Source organism: Pogona vitticeps, chromosome 1 (assembly GCF_051106095.1).
Source record: "Pogona vitticeps strain Pit_001003342236 chromosome 1, PviZW2.1, whole genome shotgun sequence".
NCBI lineage: Eukaryota > Metazoa > Chordata > Lepidosauria > Squamata > Agamidae > Pogona > Pogona vitticeps.
In genome coordinates this window covers 156105846-156127591 of record NC_135783.1, presented here as the reverse complement: position 1 = coordinate 156127591, position 21746 = coordinate 156105846, and the positions used below count along the sequence as shown (strand labels likewise).

Sequence of the window (21746 nt, the reverse complement as noted above, 5' to 3'; positions counted from 1 at the left end):
GGTTGCAAGAGAGCAATTAGCCCTGGCTCATGGGGACTTCAGTCTGGATGTCTCAAAAGAAAAAACCCTTCCTGAGTCATTGTGGTCCTACCTTAATGGTAGGAATTCTTTGTAAATGGGGCATATTAGCTGTGGGTCCGATGGCAATTTTAATTGTATTTTAATTATTTTATCTTTTACTGTATTGAATTTTAATTGTTGTAAGCCGCCCAGAGACCTCTGGGTAGTGTGGGCGGCATATAAATTAAATAAATTATTATTATTATTATTATTGATGTTCACTTCTCAGCCAGAGTTTTTTAGCAACCACTGCTAAGCATACTTAGCCATCATGGGAGAAAAGGATGTCTTTCTCTTGTGGATGGATAATTGGTTAAAGAGCTAGAAGGAAGTTAGAACAGGAAGTGGAGGCAAGAAATAAATAGACAGTTTTCATAATTCATGGAAGTAATCAGTGATTCTATGGTTGGTGTTATTTCCCTTGTTCAAAAATGGAGTCAGGGATGAGGACATGTTTCTATACAATGCCACATTTTCTTGATGGTAAAGTAAAATTGGCTGGTCATATTGTTAACTTTTTTATCAACATTAGCTGATTGCCTGGCTGCACCCCTATCTGGAGAAGAATTTCCTAACCCCAGTGGTTTGTGTGCTGGGAATCTGCAAAACAGATTACTGTAACATTCTTTGTGTAGGGCTGCTCTTGTATGGAAACCTCAGCAGGTCCACAATGCAGCGGCCAGACTGATCACAGGTTCCAACAGATATGAACACATATTTCCAGTTTTGGCAGGTCTTCATTCAAAAGGTTTTTGAAGTAATGCCTGTAACTGCTAATAAGTTACATGCAACATACTCTCTAATTTTCAGCCCCACTGGGCGGGGCTCTGCCTCTCTCACACACAGCTTCATCCATGCATGTGTGTGCAACTCCGCCTCCACAAACTGGGTTCCGGCATGACCAGAACCTAATGTGATCGCCGCGCGGAGAAGGAAGAGATATGTACGTAAGGAAGTGGAGTCGTGCCCAGCTTAGCAGGAACCTTAGTTACATGTTGTAGCATTCACCCTTTGTTAGGTATAAGTCATGTATTATTCATGTTCTATGCAAATGTGGTGGAGAGGCGGAGCTGAGAGAGAAGTTAAAAGGTGGAGCCTGAGAGGAGGAGGGAGTCAGTCAAGAGACAGGAGTGAGTCAGTGAGAGTTAGAAGAGATAGAGACTGAGTTAGAGACTGTTTAAGATAAATAGATAGAGAAGGTGGAAATTATATGGCAAGAGTATTGTGTGTATATCTGAAGAACTTCTGTGATTATTAAATTTACTTCACTTTAATAAAAAAAAGTTTTGTTTGCATTCACCATACAAGTGTCTGATCAAACATCATTTATTTTGTGGATTGAGGTGATCCACTAGTGGCAGTGAAAGGAAAACGACTGGAACCTTTGTGAGGGCACAAAACGTAGGTGCCTCAGGGAGGTGAATGTCCCACGTTTTCAACAGCTTTGAATTAAATTTATGTTTATAGAATGTAGAAACGGTGTAGATGAATAAAGTTTGTAGAAATCAACATGCTAATGTTGCTTGGAATCATTTTAGGAATGAAACTGATTATACCTTGATAGCCAAAGGAGCATTGATGTGTTTGGAAAAGATTATCTGATTTCACACTGGAATTAACACATTTGGAGATAACTGCCAACTGTGAGGGACCACTACAGACTCAAACTACCAAGGGGTCTTATAATCTTATAGTGATCTGAGGGCTTTGTTTGAAAGACATTATTTTGACCTTGATAGCAGTTATTATTCATGTACTTGGTTAGTTTATTGCACTGCATTTCTCTAGAACTTATGTGAATCACATCTCATTATATACAGAATAGTGTACGTTAATATTATCATTTATTTCTGAATTTCACAGGAAGAATCCCATACACTTTCAACAATTCAGCCATCCTGGTGATAGCGATTATTATGTCACAGAAGCCGTGAGTCAGGCTGATACTGATAACAGACCTGAGTGTCCTTATGGAGTTTCTTGTTACAGGTAAAAATACTGCCTGCTAAAGATAATTTCTTTAAATATTTAGGTAGAAAGGGTGGGTATGGGTGGGGTAAAAAATATAGTCAAACTCAGTTCTATTTTTTTTAAAAAGCAGAAGCAAGCAGACTTGCTGAGATGGCATAACCATGAAATGTGGTTTCAAGCTTCAGTTGTCTAAAAAGATGTAAGAATACATCTTTTGATATACTAATGCATGAGGTGACATTTGTACCTTACATACTCTCACCCATTAATTTCCAGTGTTTTTACACTTCCTACCTTTGCCTTACTAACTTTAACAAACAACTTTTTTATATGGGCGAGGAGGTACATCTGCTGAATTTCCTTCTTCTGCTTCACTTTCTTCCTCTTTCCTTTTTTCACTGGTCTTTTGTTTTTCTTTACATTTCAAGCAAGGTGGATAAAAATAAATGATTTTTAAATCTCAGATTGATTCGAGTCACAATTTAAATTTTAAAAAATGATTTAAAAAAAATTAAATTGTGATTTAAATCAAATCTACCATATCTTAAAGCAAAGAAAGGATGGTACAACACACTGCAGAGTGGGCGATCCCAGCCAACCAGCTAAACTTCATTGTTCTGTGCATAGTGTCTATAGGATAGTGATTTCCTTCTACAACCAGGACAGCACTATCCATGGTGTAGGTTCCTCTTCTCATGAATTTTTATGCTTGTAGAATTTTGAAAAAGCACCACATGGTAGGCCGCTCTTGAAAAACCACGTTACAGAGAAGCAACCCTGAAATAAGACTATTTTGGCAATGATCATTACATGGAATTTTGGATTGGGGTGGAAAACAGCAAAATTGTATGGTTTCTTGGCTCACATTCAAACTGACTTATAAACATTCATTTTCCCCCATTTTCTTTGTTTTAAAAACAACCATTGTATTGTATAATTTACACCTTAATGTTTCATTCTGTGTTTTAGTGGATGTGTGCACTGCTAGACACTTAAATATATAAATGAAAAACAAGTTTGCTTCTGATAGTTCATGCTGAAATGTTCTTTCTCTGAAAATGAGAAAACAGTGCCAGCTTGATTAAACCACTTGTATTTGTCCTCTCTTTCAAAGATGAAAAGCTTTTGTTTTGTCTTTTTTTGGCAAGTCTTACTTTTAATATTTTGAAGTTACAGAATGATTGATTTTTCAAGGTTAATCCCCTTTTATAATTTTCAGTGTTCATAAAGCATCAAGTTATAAAGAATATAGGATGGGTAAGGTAAAGGTTCCCCTTGACAATTTTTGTCCAGTCATGTTCAACTCTAGGGGGTGGTGCTCATCCACATTTCCAAGCCATAGAGCCAACGTTTGTCCGAAGACAATCTTCCGTGGTCACATGGCCAATGCGACTTAGACACGGAACGCTGTTACCTTCCCACCGAGGTGGTCCCTATTTACTCGCATTTGCATGCTTTCAAACCACTAGGTTGGCGGGAGCTGGGACAAGTGACGGGTGCTCACTCCGTCATGTGGATTCGATCTTACGACTGCTTGGTCTTCTGACCCTGCAGCACAGGCTTCTGCGGTTTAGCCCACAGCGCCACCACATAGGATGGGTAGGTTATATTATATTATTATATTATTATATTATACATCATTGTATTATCCACCTTTCTTTGCAGGAAAAATCCACAGCACAGGCTGGAATACAAACATACAGCTCCCCCAGGTAAAGTGTTTTATTCCAGTATGTATTAAATACAGATTCCTATATGATTCCAATATGACTTGGTATGAGAGCCAGAATGGGAGGGGCCAGAGAGTGGGCTTTGGAAATTTTAGTGGCTTACACAGCATATCCTGTTGTTTCTTTAAGTATGGAAGTGGCTGTGATTTCTGATAGTCCAGCCTGATTTATGTTGCCGGGTGCATTCCTGCCTAAGGCAGTCCACAAGTAGGAAACTTCCATCCCCTGCCTTTTGTGGGTGGATTTGTGGATCTGATTTTCAGCAAATGCAGCAAAACAAGACATTCTGAGAGTGTAAATCTATACCAGGTTAGACCCAGATTCTCCCATCCATGAGAAGAATGGTTATCTTTAGAGATGGAACCAAGACCCTTCAAAGCCTCCCACTGGAGGAGGCAGGAGAAATTTTTTTGCCATTCTTGTCTTCGTTTGACATTCTCCATCGTCTCTCTCACTGTTCCAGAGTATACCCCAGCCAGCCAGATCAGCTTTTCAGAAGGGACAATGAAACAGAGGGAGAATGAACCAGGAAGAACTGCTTCCCCTTTCACGTGCCTTAAATCTAAACCACTGCAGCTAAATTCAAGACTCCAACCAAGCACAAACTTTAGATACTGGATATCTAGAATGAGATCCATTTACCACATATTTGCATATTAGTTTAGTTTGATAGATTGGCCAAGATCTAAAGGGTCATGTAACTCTTTCTGTGAATCCAAGGGGGATCTGCAGCCCACTCTCATTTCAGAAGTACGTCCAATTTAATTTGGTAGGATTTCAGCTTTCTTTGGTGTGTACTTGTTTTTGCAGTGTTTCAGCATGATTTTCTGCACATTTACTTGAAAGGAAAGGAAGCAAGTCCATTTGAGTAGAAAGGGGCTTGTTACCTTATACAGTACATGTGTTTAGATTTCATTCTCAAGTTTGTTTTCTCAAGAGAGATCTTTTCTTTCTTTTCTTTTTGAAAGCAAAGTGGTTGATAATTTGGAGTGGATAGTGCCTGTTGTTCAACTAAAAAGTCATAGATTATGTGGGGCCATTGTGAACGTCTTGCATAAATCTAAGCGCTACTTTGGATTGCATTCTTTGGCCTTGAATCACAATTTAAGGCCAAGGAATGTGGCCATCCATCAAGTGTTATATGACAACACCCATGAAGTCTAGCTAAACATAGCCAACGTTTATTGGTGATGGGAGTTGTAGTCTGTTGAATACCACCTCCCGGTCACTTAGGAAGCTCTCCAGCTATCCTTATTATCGCCATCATGGAGTGGGTCGAGCCTCCACTCTCCCCCAACCTCTTCTTTGCTTGAATACAGGGCAACAAATCAGCTAGCCTATCCTGTGGTCTTTTGGCAATGCTCTGGCTTGACTCTGGCCTAAGTCCATGATAGCGTTTGCACATTTCCATTTATCAGTGCTCCATACCTGCAAATAAGGAAATGCAAATTGCAAGGCCAGGTTATAGACTGAAATATGCGGACAGGATACACTGTTTGTCTTTTTTAATGTAAAAGTAGTGGTGCTGGGGCCATAGGACATGCCTAATGTAATGTAAATTCCAGATTTAACAAGAGATATTTGCAGGGTTGTTGTTCTACTCCATGAGCAACCTATGATACCTCATGGTTGCAGTGGAAATGCATAAATACCCTTGATTTGTTCCAAGACAAGTGTTCCTGCCTAATAATTGTTGTCATCATCCAAAAAGTATTCAGTCTGTGCCCCTGACACCATTCTCTGTCAGCCTTATTTCTGTAGATGGGAAAACTTTATATCAAAGATACAACCAGTATCATGAGGGAGACCTTTGTAGAAGAAATCCCTGAAAGCATATCACAGGATCCACTAAATATTCTAAATGGGATTTAATTTATTCATAAGTAACAGGCATGGTTTACACATAGGGGAAAAAAAAGAATTGACGTGCCCAACATAAGACACTTCTGGGCAACACTGTGGTTGTGGCTTCAGAAGAGGTACTCAGTGAAGTCTGAAGTGGATTCGGATGATATCACCTTCAGTTTGCACAGCTGCTGTGTTTTTCCTTTCGTTTTCAGTCCTTTCTTTCTAGGGAAGATCTATTAAGGAAGAAAGATGGACTGTCTGCACAGTTCCTGTTAATTAAAAGCAATAAGAGCTCACAAGAAGGAAAAGATATAAACCTGCTTCAGTCCTGAGCTATACCAGCACTAACCTTTAGGTCATTGTAGTACAGCTAAATATGAGTGTGACAAATGGGTTGGCTATGCTTTTTCATTACATGATTGTGAGACTCCACATGAATTCAGATTTTTTAAAGTAGACATAAAAGGATGAGGGAGTGTTGTGGTTCTGCCCTTACCATGCCACTTTCTTCACATGGGGCAAAATCCTCCATGCATGAACAACTGTGGAAGCCACCGTTTTTAATTGACAAGGTGTCAGTTGTGTGCCTTGCAAGTACATTCCATTAATGTGAATAATGTCCTGTGCAGTTGTTTGCCTCCCGTGTGTAGGGTTAATACCAGTAATGGGCACACACAGAGCTAGAGGAGTGGTAAACCTTAATGCAGAGGGCTTTGTAAACCTGCTTGGTTCAAACATAACACTCCCATGACTGAGAACCTTTGTACCTCCTGAGTTCCCAATCATGAGAGTTCCTTAACTTCATTCAGTGCAATACGGTTACAGAGCCCTCTGCACACCTTTTATCCACAACATACCAAAGGAAGACATGCCTATAGATGTGCCAGAATATTTGTGTGTAGAGCTTGCAGTCACATCCCCCCCTTCTTTTCCAGCTTTAATCTTAACGACAAGCAGCTGAACATCACCACAGGGCTTTACTGGACAAATAGGAAGGCCAGGAATCTTTTTCAACAGTTGCACAGTTTCTGTAATGTGGTGCCCAGTATGATGTAGCAGGCAGAGTGATGGATTAAGACTCGAGAAGTCTCATTTTGAATCCCTGCTTGGCCATGGAAACCCATTGGGGGGGGGGTGGCACTAGTGAAAACAGCTGGGCATTCCCTGTATTTCGCTTTTTTGTTGCCATGGTAATGTTAATATTTTTCTTTCTTTAGAATCTGAGAGAAGGCAGACGAGACCAAAGGCTGCTAAAAAAGGTGAGGATAATATGCCTGTGTAAATGGAACAAACAGAATAGTTTAATAGTTCCTTTGCAATACTTACTGTAAGCAAGTTCGGCAGAACAATGTGGCTTTCTCTGCTTCTGCATGGTGTGCTGAAGCAGGCCTCTCCATGTGATGTTCCCTTGGAAACAAAATATATGATTCAGTAAACAATATTCCATAATACTTTTGTTTCATGCATGTATATCCTACCTTTCTTCTGTCATAGAGGGTGTTTCCATGATCCCCCACCCAGGCATTGAGCAGACCTGTGACTTCCTTATCTTTAACAAGGTGCCATCATATGCCCTCAGATCACATTCTGGGGCCACTCTAGTGGGTTATCCTTTATCAAAATGTTTTTTAAAATGTGCAGTATCAGGATATTATCACCCAGTGCCTCTGGGAGATTTAATCTGATTTTTCCTTTCAAAAAAATTCGACTTAACACAATTTTCTGGAAGAACTGTGCATTTCATATAGGTACCCTAGAATACCCAGATAATCTGGCTGATAGTCTATTGTGGAATTTCATATAGTGAACGTTCAGTTGTTCCACTTAACTTTTGGGAGATGGGAAGCCCATGTGCAAGTAGGTACAGTATACAGATAAAGACTTCATGCCACACGATACCCTCTTTCACCAAACCCAGAGGATTTACAAGCTGGCTGGGTATAGGAGCTAATCTATGAGATTAGAATTGCATCAGTGCACGGCAGTCTAAATGCAGATAGAGCAGATAAGGTCTGGTCATGATAGAATCAGAATTACTTGGTGATGGGGCCCACTAGGAGACATGCATCTTGGAAGGTAAAAGAATCTGGCTGAGATATCTTTCAGAGCCAGATACTTTACATTGTCAATGAAAATAGGCTCTGCAGAGTTATTCAATAAATCCTGATTACACTTGATTAGGAAACATTGTAACACTCTTGCTTCTGGACTGTCTGGGCTCTGTGCCAAGTCCATTTCCTTAGCAACAGTGCTGTGGCGGGAAGAGGCCTCAACTTCAACTGCTGATTACTGAGCCTTATGCTGCGCACAAAATATCCTTTTAGGCTGACTGGAATTTCCACCTTTATGCTGATTAAAATCCCTAGTATTTTGAGTCTCACACTAAGCTGAAAAATAACCTTTTGCCCCAAACACATAAAATTATTTACTGGTCTTGGCTTCAAAATAAAAGGCCTTGTTAACTTTTCCCTCAGAGCTATTAGTTTTTAGGTGACTCTGCTCTGTGGGTGAAGGCTTGTCTCTAAACTGGCTTTCAGGAGCTTGGGTACTTCTGAGGTAATCTCTACTGGGTGGGGGCCCTCTCCTATCGTCCCACACTTTTTTACCAATTTTTACCTCAGAAAATTGAGGATCTCTGATCTCATTAATGGAATCAGCAAATTCAGATGCCTGTAATACATTTTTTAAGATTTTTGTCCTTGACCAAATAATGCAATTCCCATGGTAACACTGAATAAATGTATTTGCGAAGGCTTTCATGGCCGAGATCTAATAGTTGTGGGTTTTTCGGGCTCTTTGGCTATGTTCTGAAGGTTGTTCACTGAACAGTGAATAAAATTGTTCTAAACCAACTACATTTTTCATTTGGTCTGGTGAAGTGACATTTTCACGTTCAATCCATTTGTCCAAACATTAAATCTATTTAGCCCCCAATTGGGCATAAGATTCTTCAGGCTTTTTGGTAAGGGAATGAAATTTTCTTCTAAGATGTTCTGCATTTATGCCAAATCTAGAATATAGTGGTGCCCCGGTAGACGATTACCTTGCAAAATGGTTTATTTGCTAGATGGTGAGTTTTTGCTATCGCTATAGCACTTCGCAAAACGGTGTTTCCTATGTGCAGTTTTCACTGGACAATGTTTCGGGACCGTGCTTCGCAATACTTTTTTTTTCGGGATCGTTTTTCGCAAGATGATGATTTTGACAGCTGAATCCACACTTCACAAAACTTATTTTTGGAAACTTTTTTTTTTTTTTTTTTGCAAGACAGCGATTTTGACAGCTGATCCGCACTTCGCAAAACGGTTTTCCTATGGGCAATTTTTGCAAAACGACTATGATTTTTCCCCATTGGAATGTATTGGATGGCTTTCAATGCATTCCAGTGGGGAACCACATTTCGCAAGATGATGTTTTCGCAAAGCAGAGATTTTCGTGGAACGAATTAACATCGTCTTGCGAGGCACCACTGTATTTTTCTATATGCCACAAAATCTCTAGCTTGCTCCAGAGGCATCTGAGAATAAAGCTTAGCTAAATCTCCACTTATTTGTGAACATTTTCATATTTTCATCATCCTTAATCTCAAAGTCCCAGCACACTTTCTTAAATGAAATCAGGAAAGATACCGGGCAATCTCCTTTCCTATATTGGGGAAATTTCTTTAGATCGATGTTTGAGAGATTTCCCTCACTAGAATTGTTGTTGTTGTTGTTGTTTTGAGCAGCTAATTCCATTTTTATCTCTATTTGAAATTCCATTTGTCTGGCCTCAACTCTCCTTGTGCTCTAGTTCCCTAGCTCTTTCTTCAGCCCTCGCCTTTTCTATTTCCTTAGCTCTTAGCCTGAATTCCTGTTCCAACTTCCATTTTTCAAAATCCTGGGAGCTTTGCCCACCTTGCTTTTCTGAGGCACCCTCATCAGTCTCCTCCTGTTCCACTAGAGTTAGAGAGTCTCCATTTCCCTCCACTTTTGCCTCTTGACTCCCTTTTTGGCTACGTTTGGGTGGTATGTTTAAGTCTGAGTGAATTAGTCTTTAATGTCTGTACTGCTTTTTTAAAGAACCTGTCTTTCTGCTGTTAATTCCACTATGTTGTTGTGCTTCACTTAGCAGCTATCTCTGGCTGTCCTCCAGCTAACAACCTTTTAGGTGCTGTGTCTCTGTGTCTGAGCTATTCTTCCTCTTAGATACCAAAATAATTTTATTTTCAAGCCTCTGCTTTTATTTTCCTACCACCTCAGGTCTGCTCTGATCTTGGCTTCCACTCTATCCAGCACTGCTCCCTTATCTCTCAGAGCCTTGGATTTCAAGCTAGCCCACTGGGTCTCTCAAATCCTGAGGTAAACAAAAAAAGAATTTTTCCTTTAGAGTCAGCTCCCTATCTTTAGTTCCCCCAGATCTGGGTTCAGAAGCCCCGCCAGTAAACTTTTCCACAAAAGCTCTAGCAGGTCACCCACTTCTTTACCACAGACCTCTGACTAAAAAGTACTCATGACTCCAGAAAATTCAGTTTTAAACCTTGGCTTCACTGGATTATTTCATATCCCACCGCTGAACACCAATTGTGACATTTACCCCATGGCCCCTGCTTGTTTCACCAAACAAAGAGCTCACCTGAGTATTCCAATATGCCCTTTAACACGCTGCCACGGGTTGATCTCTTTATCAACCGTTATTTCCTATGAAAGACTGAGTTCCATACAGTACTGAACTTTTAAACAGAACCAGTTCTTAAGCACATTCTTAAAGTTACACAAAGCTTCAGTATTTTAAAAACTTGGCTCTTCAGGCAGGCCTTCCCTCCTGCCAATACTTGATTTCTACTTTTCTTGTTTTTTGTTAACTTCCCATCTTGATTATATTATTATTGTAGATTTTAATTGTTGTTTTTAAACCTGTTTTGTGCACAATATATTGTGAGCCACCCTTAGTAGACGCCTGTCTAGAAGGGCAGGATAAAAATCTAATAATAAATAAATAAAATTTACTTTAATCTCTTCTATCTTAATTAAAACAGGTCACACTCTGACTAATCACTCGTTAAACACCTTCTCTCTGCCTCAAACCCTCAAAACTCTTTCTCTCTTCTCTGTCTCTCTGACTGAACTGACTAGACTCTGACTCACCCCTCCCTTCTAGCTTCTCTGGCTCTGCCTCCCACCAGCTCTCATTGGTACATGCTAATAATCTACCTAAGCCAAAGCAGGGTGATCGCTATAGTACCATTGTGAGGTTGAAGGTGTGTGATGAGAAGGAGAGAGCAGGGCTCTGGATAGCATGGATGGTAATAAGAGCACTCAACAACACACTGAATTGAGGGGCTCAAGACCAATTATAGACTTACTAAACCAGAATCCAGAGCATCTGTTGGAAGAGTTGTTCTGGGCAAACAAGAAGGATGAACAGCTTCTTTCTGCTTGTCCCTGGATAGATGTTTGGTGAGTTTAAGATGCTAACTGGAGGATTATGAGAGCACATGGGTCTCTTGGTATAGTCAGTTACTGAGTGCCAAGATGTTGCCTTGAGTGCAGTAGGATATAACCTGACATTTTTAGGATTAGGATTTCCTACCCACAATATAAGTCAGTGGCAGTTCAAGTTCTGTAGTGACGCTAATCTTTCCAAACCCAAGTATTGGTTCTTTCAGCTATTCCTCAGGGTGAAAGCCTCTTTAAAGGTCAGCATTGATTATTTCATCTATCTTGTCTCAAAATTCCGTAGGGTTTCATTTTTATTTCTTGCATGCTGCTTGGCACACCACAAATAAAATCCCCTATTTCCTTATGAGGCTGACTGGATAGTTCAGTTGTTTAGGTAATCTGCCTGTGGAGCTGGAGACTGGGAGTTCAATTCCCCACTGTGTCTCCTGTGTGGACTTGGGCAAGCTGCACAGTTCCAGGATGCCTCCAGAAGGAGAGAACAGTAAACCATTTTTGAGCATTCTCTACCTGGAAAATCGTAAAAAGAGTAGCCAGAAGGCAGAATTTTGATGGCACATGATTATCCTAGCACACATATACATACACTACCTGTGCAAAATAAGAGGGCTGGCTAGACACTAGACATGGGCTACTTGTATTGGTATCCCTGGGCATATGAATATGAATTGCAGCACCACAGGTGCCACAGATGCCCATTCCTTCCCCCCAGAACTGTCCGGTCCACTCACTGTTTGGCTGTGTCGTCACACAAATTGCGGAAGAAGCCTGGCCAGCTTTTCCCCATCTGAACACGTTGGCTGAGTGAGTAGACTTCACATCCTGCCTCCATGCCGCCGTAGTCAGCTGCATGGGGAGGTGGGAAAGGGCTGGTCAGGCTCCTTCTGCAATTGGCACGATGGCGACGATAGAGCTGAGCACTGTGTGGCAAATGGTGAGTGGATTGCCTTGTTCTGAAGGAAGGTAATGGGGCTCCATGGCACCTATAGTGCCATGATTTGTTTTTGTATCCTCAGGGATATGAATACAAATAGACCATGTCTACTTGACCCCTTTGTCTTGGTTAGTCTTTAAAACTATTACTGTAATTATAACAGATTGCTAGTTGTTTCATTTCTATAAGGATCTGATGGCTTTAAAATGTATTCTAAAAACAGATATGTGAAAGCAAGAAGCAGGAGAGCAGCTGGAGCTTAACAGTCTTTTTTTCTTCTTTTGCTTTTTTTCTTCTTTTGAAGCTCATTGTTACAATTAAAACTGGAAGGACTGTCTTAGCTTGCTTATAGGTATCGGCAGTCCTGCTACCGTAATTTTGCATTCTGTATACAGGTTATAGAAAACAGAAAAAGCCCTTCCTAGGAACACCGGAGAAAGAATTTTCATGTGAGAATTTCTGGCACGAAAGTGGTTTCCACAAAAGAGCCCAAGGGCCCATTTGTATCGTCTTTCTTCTTTTCTTTTTTCATATCAGTGTGTTGCAGAACCTAAAATTATAGACATGTAAAATTAAAACAAATTAAAATGTTAAGATTATTAGACTATTTTTGACCAGAAGCAGGCTACGTCAATAGCATTTTCTTGGCTGTTTCCTAGATCGTTTGTACATGTGGTGGGACATAAATTGCATACGCTTAAGTCTTGCATTGATTGAATTTCTGCATAGTCACAGAACATTTGTTCTATATCCAAGTAGCCCCATTATCCTTGATTGTTTTTTCACTGCTTTGAAGTCTATTAAGTGTCTTCCAGATGGTCCAGTTAGAGTCTTGTCCTGGTGGGACTCTAGCTGAACCATTTCCATGGTAGGTACCTCTGTATTAACTATAATAGCTTCATTTCCTTACCAGCAGTGTGGATATAAAAAGAGAGATAATACACTGGCAGCACTCGTACGAATCAGTTTTCTGTTTTTATATAGGATGTCTAGTCTGATAGGTTCAATCTTCACTGCATATGGGCTTCAGTAGAATTGCTTAAGCATAGACAATTCTAATCCTTTTGCATGCCTATAAAGATCACATTGCAAAACCACTGTTTGATCTCACTATTGTGTAGGTTTCTGCTATCCTGTACAGGATAGAGGGGGAAACTGATTTCTACTATATTTCTTGTTATTTAGGTTGAAACTTAAGTGTACAGTAGGACCCGCATATCTGCTGGAATTGGTTCCAACCCCCGTCATGGATACTGAAAACCATGGATAATAGCAAATACTGGATGGATGGATGGATGGATGGATGGATGGATGGATGGATGGATGGATGGATGGATGGATGGATGGATGGATGGATGGATGGATGGATGGATGGACAGCATGGTAAAAGGGGAAAAACAGAAATATACAGTGGTGCCTCGCATTGCGACGTTAATTCGTTCCAGTGAAATCGCTGTTGAACGAAAACGTCGCAATGCGATATTAAAAAGCCCATAGAAACGCATTAAAACCTGATTAATGTGTTCCTAGGGGCTTCAAATTCACAGTTCAGCGCAGATCCTCCATAGCGCGGCCATATTCGGTGGCTGTAGAATGGGGAATTCGTCCCAGAAAAGAGCGGGTGGCCATTTTGTTTACCCAGCGGCCATTTTGAAACCGCCAATCAGCTGTTTTAAAATCGTCGCTTTGCGATGATCGTTCCCAAAGCAGAGAACCGATCATCACAAAGCAAAATTCCCCCGTAGGGAACATCGCAAAAAGTTCGTCGGAAAGCGATTTCGTCGTAAAATGAAGTGCTCACTAAGCGAGGCACCACTGTATATATTTTCACATGCATTACCAGAACTAGCCACTAGAGGGAGTCACAAACCATGCTATGTGTTCTTCACTAACGTGTTTACAGAACAATCTCTGGCTCTCTCTAGTGGCCAGTTCTAGTAATACATGCGAAAATAGTTTTTTTCTGGATTTTTTTCTTTCAATATTTTTAATAGTTTCAGACTGGATAAGTGAATCAGTGGATATTGATCCATGGATAGGGGATCCTACTGTTCATTCAAGCTAATTTTTCTATTTGTTCATGCACCAATTTTAGGGGTCATACTTTCTCTCTAGCATCTGGTTCACATATTCTTGTCTTACTATGTGGTACAGAATATAACATGTGTAAGGTCTTTCACAGGCTTTAAACCCACATGGACATTTAAGCTTTGAATATAATCCCTAACACTGCCTTCCTTCTGACACAACCAAATACAGTAAATTAAATATAATTGAGCTTTAGTAAGTGTATCATAGTAGACATTTCTTAACAAAATAGGAGAAAATGTATTTAAGGGAAGGTCTTAATACAAGGATGATCTTTTAGAAACTGGTATATCTGTATATCATACTGATACAGCTTCTGTCTCACAAACACTTTAGTGAACTCTATCCGCAGACTTTTAAAATATACTTTGGCTAAAACTAATTTTGCTATTTGAGATGAGAAAAATCTTTCAAAAGTCATTGATAATTTTTGAAAGGCTGTCCTCAGAGGATGTTAACCAGAAATGGGCACACACCCTGATTTGGCCAATTGGGCCCACAGGATTTCATGCAGGTGCCCCAGATTCCATCCTCCTGTGTCCACTGAATCAGAAGCAGTGCTGCGGCCTGGCCTGGCCTGCCACCTCCTAGTGGGTACCCACAGGAGGAGGCAGGGCATGGAGTCCGGGGTTCCTGCAGAAAATCCTGTGGGCGCAATTGGCCGAACCACGTTGAACTGCCAAACTGTGGTAAGTGCCCATCTCTAATGTTAATACTTGTTAACATTAAAGGTCAATCACTAGATTAACATCGTTTCTATGTATTACTGTTTACTATATCGTTCATGTTGTCTGTTTCCGTCTGAGTAAATCAGACAGAGGCAAAGTAGGAAATACTAGCAATTATTGCAGATTTTTAAAATGGTCAGCAAGGTGTATAAAACCCTAGCAACCCACACCTTTGCCAGATAAAGGAATTGTAGAATTTTTTATTATGCATTTCTTGTGCTGATAGTACTAGATGTCCAACCTTAGTTTTATTTTGGAAAAACATGGGGATGTGGGGGCATTACTTTGAGTTTCCCATGTGGTTATAATATTGGTATCCCACTAGCCCTTGCCATTCCCCAAATTTACTGTTTGAAAGCCAGCAGATCCTTTCTCTTTAAAGCTTGAATGATCTAGACTCATGTAGGTACAGATACTCATCTACTTTTAATTCCATTCGCAAAGCTCTCAAATTTCCAATGGCTAACCTCTGGAATCAAAAAGCATGGGAAACTTCCTTGCTCAGACTCTTTGGCATTAATGGATGTTCTTGCCATGTGTGCAGCTGGGTGGAATGGTGAGGAGGGATTGTTGTGTTATCTATAAATGCTAGTTGGCAATAACATTGAGATTTCTGTTTGGCCTGATCCACTTATATTTCTAATTGGAAAGCTGGGCATTGCAGAGTCAGGACTTTTGAGTAGAACCACATCCCTGGATGTCATCTGACTGAGTGGATGCTTCTTTAGTCTTACTCTAAGCCTTAAATACTGTCACAAGCCCTGTCTTCACTATACTTTCACAAGGGTAAATTTTAGCAAGCATGGAGGCCGATAACAGGGAATTTTGACGAATCAGTTGGTGCTGTTGCGAGCTTAGTATTAGAAGAATCCAGACTTCAGTGGAAGCATGGGCTTAGTTTATAATTAGGTTGAGGAGGCCACTTTCAACATTTTAAGCCATCATTAATATTAACCTTTAATCTGGACCCATCTGTTCAATCCATATTTGCTATTTACAAAGCCATGTTTAAATCGTTTGTATATAGAAGATCAAATATCAAGGAATATAAGACATATTCTGTAGTGGTCATATCATGGTTGTGTATTAATTAAAATTCCGATTTTGAATTTCCTTAAAAATTTTTTTGCTCCTCAGGGAGATGGGCTTTCTCAGATAAAAATGCTCATGATGATGAGTCTGACGGATGCAATCCTAGTGACAGCTTTCTAGATCATGAAGAGAGCGAAAAGTGTGACTCAACTGATGAAGATTCTGACTGGGATCCAGACATTGAAGACCAGGATAATGAAGATTTTGACACACTTCTGAAAGAAGCGCAGAATTTTGCGAAACGCAAGAAGTAGTTAATTACATGCTTTGATATAGCTAATTAAGCTTAAATGTACAAATGCTATTAAAATACATAAAACATTGTGATTTATTTAAATATTTCATTCCATCCTGCACTGACTTGATTTGAACTCTGACATTGTTTCTAAATGATCCCTAGATTGTCGCTGTTGTGTTTAAAATTATTTAGAAGACGGTTGTGATATATGATTGAAATAAATATATATCCATACTTGAGAGCAAATAAGGAAAAAATCATAATCTAGCCAGAATTAATCACTTTGGGGTTCTGTTTAATTTAATAGGTTAAAATGCTTAACATATCCTATTCAAATGAACAGCTGAAATCGGGCTGAATTGTGCTGGTTCAGTGAACATTTCCAAAGACAGAGGAGATGCTAAGGTGCTCAGAGCTGCAGCACCATGTTTAAATACCAAAACATTATTAAATTAGATATTGGCATTTCAGACAAGCCGGGAAATCATAATTAAACTTTTTGCCAAAGAATTTAGAGAAATTTGTCAACATGAGCACTTACTTCGAGGTAAAAATAATCATATGAAGCCATATATTCTATTAAAAGGGTCTCTTCCAATTTTCATATGTGGATTGTTGCATAAAGTTATTTTGACATAAAAAATTAAATATATCAGAAACTATATGATTTTTGTTGTTCTTCAGTTGTTAAGTCATGTACGACTCTTCGTGACCTCGTGGACCAGAGCACGCCAGGCCCTTCTGTCTTCCACTACCTCCCAGAATTTGGTCAAATTCATGTTTGTTGCTTCAGTGACACTGTCCAGCCATCTTGTCCTCTGTCGTCCCCTTCTCCTCTTGCCTTCACACTTTCCCAACATCAGGGTCTTTTCCAGGGAGTCTTCTCTTCTCATGAGATGGTCAAAGTATTGGATCTTAACCTCAGGATCTGTCCTTCCAGTGAGCACTCAGGGTTGATTTCCTTCAAAATGGATAAGTTTGTTCTTGCAGTCCAGGGGACGCTCAAGAGTCTCTTCCAGCACCACAATTAAAAAGCGTCAATTCTTTGGCAGTCAGCCTTCTTTATGGTCTAGCTCTCACTTCCATACATCACTACAGGAAAAACCATAACTTTGAATATGTGGACCTTTGTCGGCAAGGTGATGTCTCTGCTTTTTAAAATGTTGTTTAGGTTTGCCATCGCTTTCCTCTCAAGAAGCAGGTGTCTTTTAATTTTGTGGCTGCTGTCTCCATCTGCAGTGATCATGGAGCCCAAGAAGGTAAAAGCTGTCACTGCCTCCATATCTTCCCTTCTATTTGCCAGGAGGTGATGGGGCCAGTGGCCAAGATCTTAGTTTTTTTGATGTTAAGCTTCAGACCATTTTTTGTGCTCACCTCTTTCACCCTCATTAAGAGCTTCCTTAATTCCTCCTCACTTTCTCTCATCAGAGAGGTATCATCTGCATATCTGAGGTTGTTGATATTTCTTCAGGCGGTCTTAATTTTGGCTTCGGATTCCTCCAGCCCAGCCTTTCGCATGACATATTCCACATATAAGCTAAATAAGCAGGGAGACAAGGTACAGCCTTGTTGTACTGCTTTCTCAATTGAACCAATCAGTTGTTCCATATCCAGTTCAACTGTTGCTTCCTGTCCCACATACTGATTTCTCAGGAGACAGATAAGATGGTCAGGCACTCCCATTTCTTTAAGAACTTGCCATAGTTTGTTTTGATCGACACAGTCAAAGGCTTTTGTGTAGTCAGCGAAGCAGAAGTAGATGTTTTTCTGGAACACTCTGGCTCCATAATCCAGTGCATGTTAGCAATTTGGTCTCGAGTTCCTCTGCCCCTTCGAAATCTAGCTTGTACTTCTGGGACTTCTTGGTCTACATACTGCTGAAGCCTGCCTTGGAGGATTTTGAGCATAACCTTGCTAGCATGTGAAATGAGTGCAATTATACAGTAGTTGGTGCATTCTTTGGCACTGCCCTTCTTTGGGATTGGGATGTAGACTAATCTATTCCAATCCTCTGGCCACTGCTGAGTTTTCCAAACCCGGTGGCTCATTGAGTGTAGCACCTTAGCGGCGTCATCTTTTAAGATTTTGACTGGAATGCCAGCTTTTATATTTACAAAAATTTGATCTATTATATGATACTATATATCAAATATAAAAGCTGGTAAATGCCAGGAAAGACTGAATGTTTTTGTGAGATCTTTGAAAACAATGCAGCCATAAGTAGAAGCCAGTATGGATTTCTCTAATCCTGCCAGACTAATTTTGTCTCCTTCCTGGTAAATGGTGGGAATGCCGTGGAAGTAATATATGGTGTCTTCAGGAAAGCTTTTGACAAAGTGCCCTATGATACTCGTGTTTGGCGAGGTCTGGGCCAGCTAGAACAACGATCAGGTGAATCTGAAGTTGGTTACAGAATCATACTCAGTTCTCGTTAATGGTTCCTTTTCTAACTCCAAAGAGGTTACAAGCAGGGTATTCCAAGGCTCACTCCTGAGTGTGGTGCTCTTCAGCATTTTTATTAATGATTTGGATGAGGAAGTGCTTGTCAGATTTGTAGATGACACAAAATTGGGTGGCATAGCTAATGCCCTTGAAGACAAAAAATACAAAGAGATCTTGATAGGCTCAAGTACTGGGCTGAAATGAAATTTAACAGGGCAACTTCTACACCTGTGAAAAAGAAACCACAAGATAGGGGATATTTAACTCAGTAATACTACAGGTGAGAAGGAATTGTCATAAATCACAAGATGCATATGAGCCAACATACGGTTAAGAGTGGTCTTAACCGACCAGATAGGTGGGATATAAATAAAATAAATAAATAATAAATAAATAAAATAAATACATGTCTGCTAAAAAGGTGTCAGATCAGATAACCTGATGCTAGACCCTCCATGAAAGTCCTACAGAACCTTATAGACTTCCAGGGAAGAACCAGAAGCCTGTGTTTGTCACAATTGTCATTATCGCCCCAAAAAGGTTAACTCCAGAATGAAACCAATCATTGACAAGCAGAATTCATCCCAGTATCAAGGTATAAGTCTTCATTGTTGCAATAATTCCAGGCAATATCAATTTGCTTTATTCATCTTCATTGCTTCTATATTCCATATGCAGAAAATACTTCAAAAAGTAACAAGTTAAAATATATTGAAAACAGTCTTACAGTTGTGAGGAAAACGAAGTACAAACACTGAAAAATATTACTTGCAACTTGTAAAAAGCTACAAGTATTAACCTTTAGTTGTAAACAGAAGTTAAGTCTCATTTGAATCCAAAATACTTGAGCAAAAATACAATAAAATATCAAACTGAATGTTTTAAGTTACATTCTAAAAATTCAACAGCTTATAGCCTAATAAGGCATGTTTAAAAATAAAAAAAACAAAAAAAAAACAAACAACCCACATCTCTCAAAATATAAAAGTTGACAAAGGTAAAAATATATTACAATATTTTCTAGGCTTCTAAGGATATTAATAACAGAAAAAAATAAATTTTCCAAGTGCTTACACAGTCATCAGGCAGTTTAAAGTAGTGGGGAATTGTGATAATTAAATGGTTAAACTGCAGTCAAGCCTCTGCTTACATGTTCATCCCGATGGGTTCAGGTACGTAGCTGGCTCAAGGGTGACTCAGCCTTTCATCCTTCCAAAGTTGGTAAAATGAGTACTCAGCCCACTGGGGGTGGGGGGCAAAGTTTTTCTTTTTGAATTAGGTTGTAAGCCACCCAGAGAGTGCTCTAGCAGTATGGGGTGTTATATAAGTAGAAACAATGCAAAATAAAATCTATGGAGTAAATTCCATGATTTCTGTGTCTTCTGTCTGTGCTATTTCATTTTCTTTTTCCTCACATCAGCTCCTTGGGTTGCCTCTGCTACATGATTGTTATTTCCTGTCTGGTGCCCAAAGTGGTGCGGAGTTTTGATGATGAGTGAGTGAATGAATGAATGTGTCTTGCCTCCCTATATTTATCATTTTTACAAATTGTTTTCCTCTTAACTTCAAACAAACCTTATATGCAGTTCTTGGAAGCCCAAATGATTAAAAATCCAGGAATAATTTTTCAATACGAAATCGTATTGTTGTTGCATACTTTATAACTCCTAAGGTCTGTAATCTACAATCTGATAACATTTTTGTTTTGACTAACAATTTTTAAAGAACCCATAAGAACATAGTCCTGTAGCATCAAAGATTTGCAAACCCAGAATTCCTGGAAAAGGGAAATGCCGTAATACAAATACATCAGAACTACAAAAAGTGTAAATGATCAGACATGCATACGTCATATCTAAGGTGTAACAAATCAAGAGAAGGGAAACAAAATGCAAGGGACATAGGGAAAGTTACAGAAAATTGAATGCAGACTTCCAAAGAATAGCAAGGAGAGACAAGAGGTCCTTCTTAAACAAACAGTGCAAAGAAATAGAGGAAAATAATAGCAAGGGAAAAGCCAGAGAGCTGTTCAAAAATTGGAGATATTAAAGGAACATTTTGTGCAAAGATGGACATGATAAAAGAAAAAAAATGGTAGCAACCTAACAGAAGCAGAAGACATCAAGAAGAGGTAGCAAGAATACAGATAGGAATTATACCAGAAAGATTTGGATGTCCAGGACAACCCAGATGGTGTGATTACTAACCTTGACCCATACATCCTGGAGAGTGAAGTCAAGTGGGCCTTAGAAATATTGGCTAACAATAAGGCCAGTGGAGGTGATGGCATCACAGTTGAACTACTTAAAATCTTAAAAGATGACGCCGCTAAGGCGCTACACTCAATATGCCAGCAAGTTTGGAAACCTCAGAAGTGGCCAGAGGATTGGAAAAGATAAGTCCTCATCCCGATCCCAAAGAAGGGCAGTGCCAAAGAATGCTCCAACTACCGTACAATTGTACTCATTTCACATACTAGGAAGGTTATGCTCAAAATCCTCCAAGGTAGGCTTCAGCAGTATGCGGACTGAGAAGGGGCAGAGGAACTCGAGACCAAATTGCTAACATGCACTGGATTATGGAGAAAGCCAGAGAGTTACAGAAAAAGATCTGCTTCATTGACTACGCAAAAGCCTTTGACTGTGTGGACCACAACAAACTATGGAAAGTCCTTAAAGAAATGGGAGTGTCTGACCACCTTATCTGACTACTGAGAAATCAGTATGTGAGACAGGAAGCAAGAGCTGAACTGGATATGGAACAACTGATTGATTCAAAATTGATAAAGCAGTACAACAAGGCTGTACCTTGTCTCCCAGCTTATTTAACTTATATGCAGAATAAATCATGTGAAAGGCTGGACTGGAGGAATCCCCAACTGGAATTAAGATTGCCGGAAGAAATTTCAACATCTTCCGATATGCAGATGATATGACTCTGATGGCAGAAAGTGAGGAGGAATTAAAGAATCTCTTAATGAGGGTGAAAGAGGAGAGCGCAAAAATGGTCTGAAGCTCAACATCAAAAAAATTAAGATCATGGCCACTGGTCTCATCACCTCCTGGCAAATAGAAGGCAAGATATGGAGGCAGTGACAGCTTTTACTTTCTTGGGCTCCATGATCACTGGAGATGATGACAGCAGCCAATGTAGCATTCACCTAAGTTATTCAAAATG

The 21746-nt window shown here is 39.7% G+C and overlaps 1 protein-coding gene across 4 annotated transcripts in view; it reads left to right on the top strand.

Annotated features, from left to right (window-relative positions):
• APLF (aprataxin and PNKP like factor) overlaps positions 1-16789 on the top strand; it is a 53862-nt gene extending 37073 nt beyond the window's left edge. For 2 of the 4 annotated variants that reach the window (XM_020811314.3, XM_073003529.2), the window contains exons 8-11: positions 1924-2049; positions 3697-3743; positions 6827-6868; positions 15935-16789. In XM_020811314.3, the coding sequence (XP_020666973.3) occupies positions 1924-2049; positions 3697-3743; positions 6827-6868; positions 15935-16143 (424 nt within the window). In that variant the 3' untranslated portion in view covers positions 16144-16789. Of the gene's footprint in view, positions 1-1923; positions 2050-3696; positions 3744-4426; positions 4447-6826; positions 6869-9850; positions 9950-15934 lie in introns of those variants that run through there. The other 2 variants (XR_012088380.2, XM_073003539.2) reach the window with 2 other exon arrangements.
• The last annotated feature ends 4957 nt before the right edge of the window (positions 16790-21746 follow it).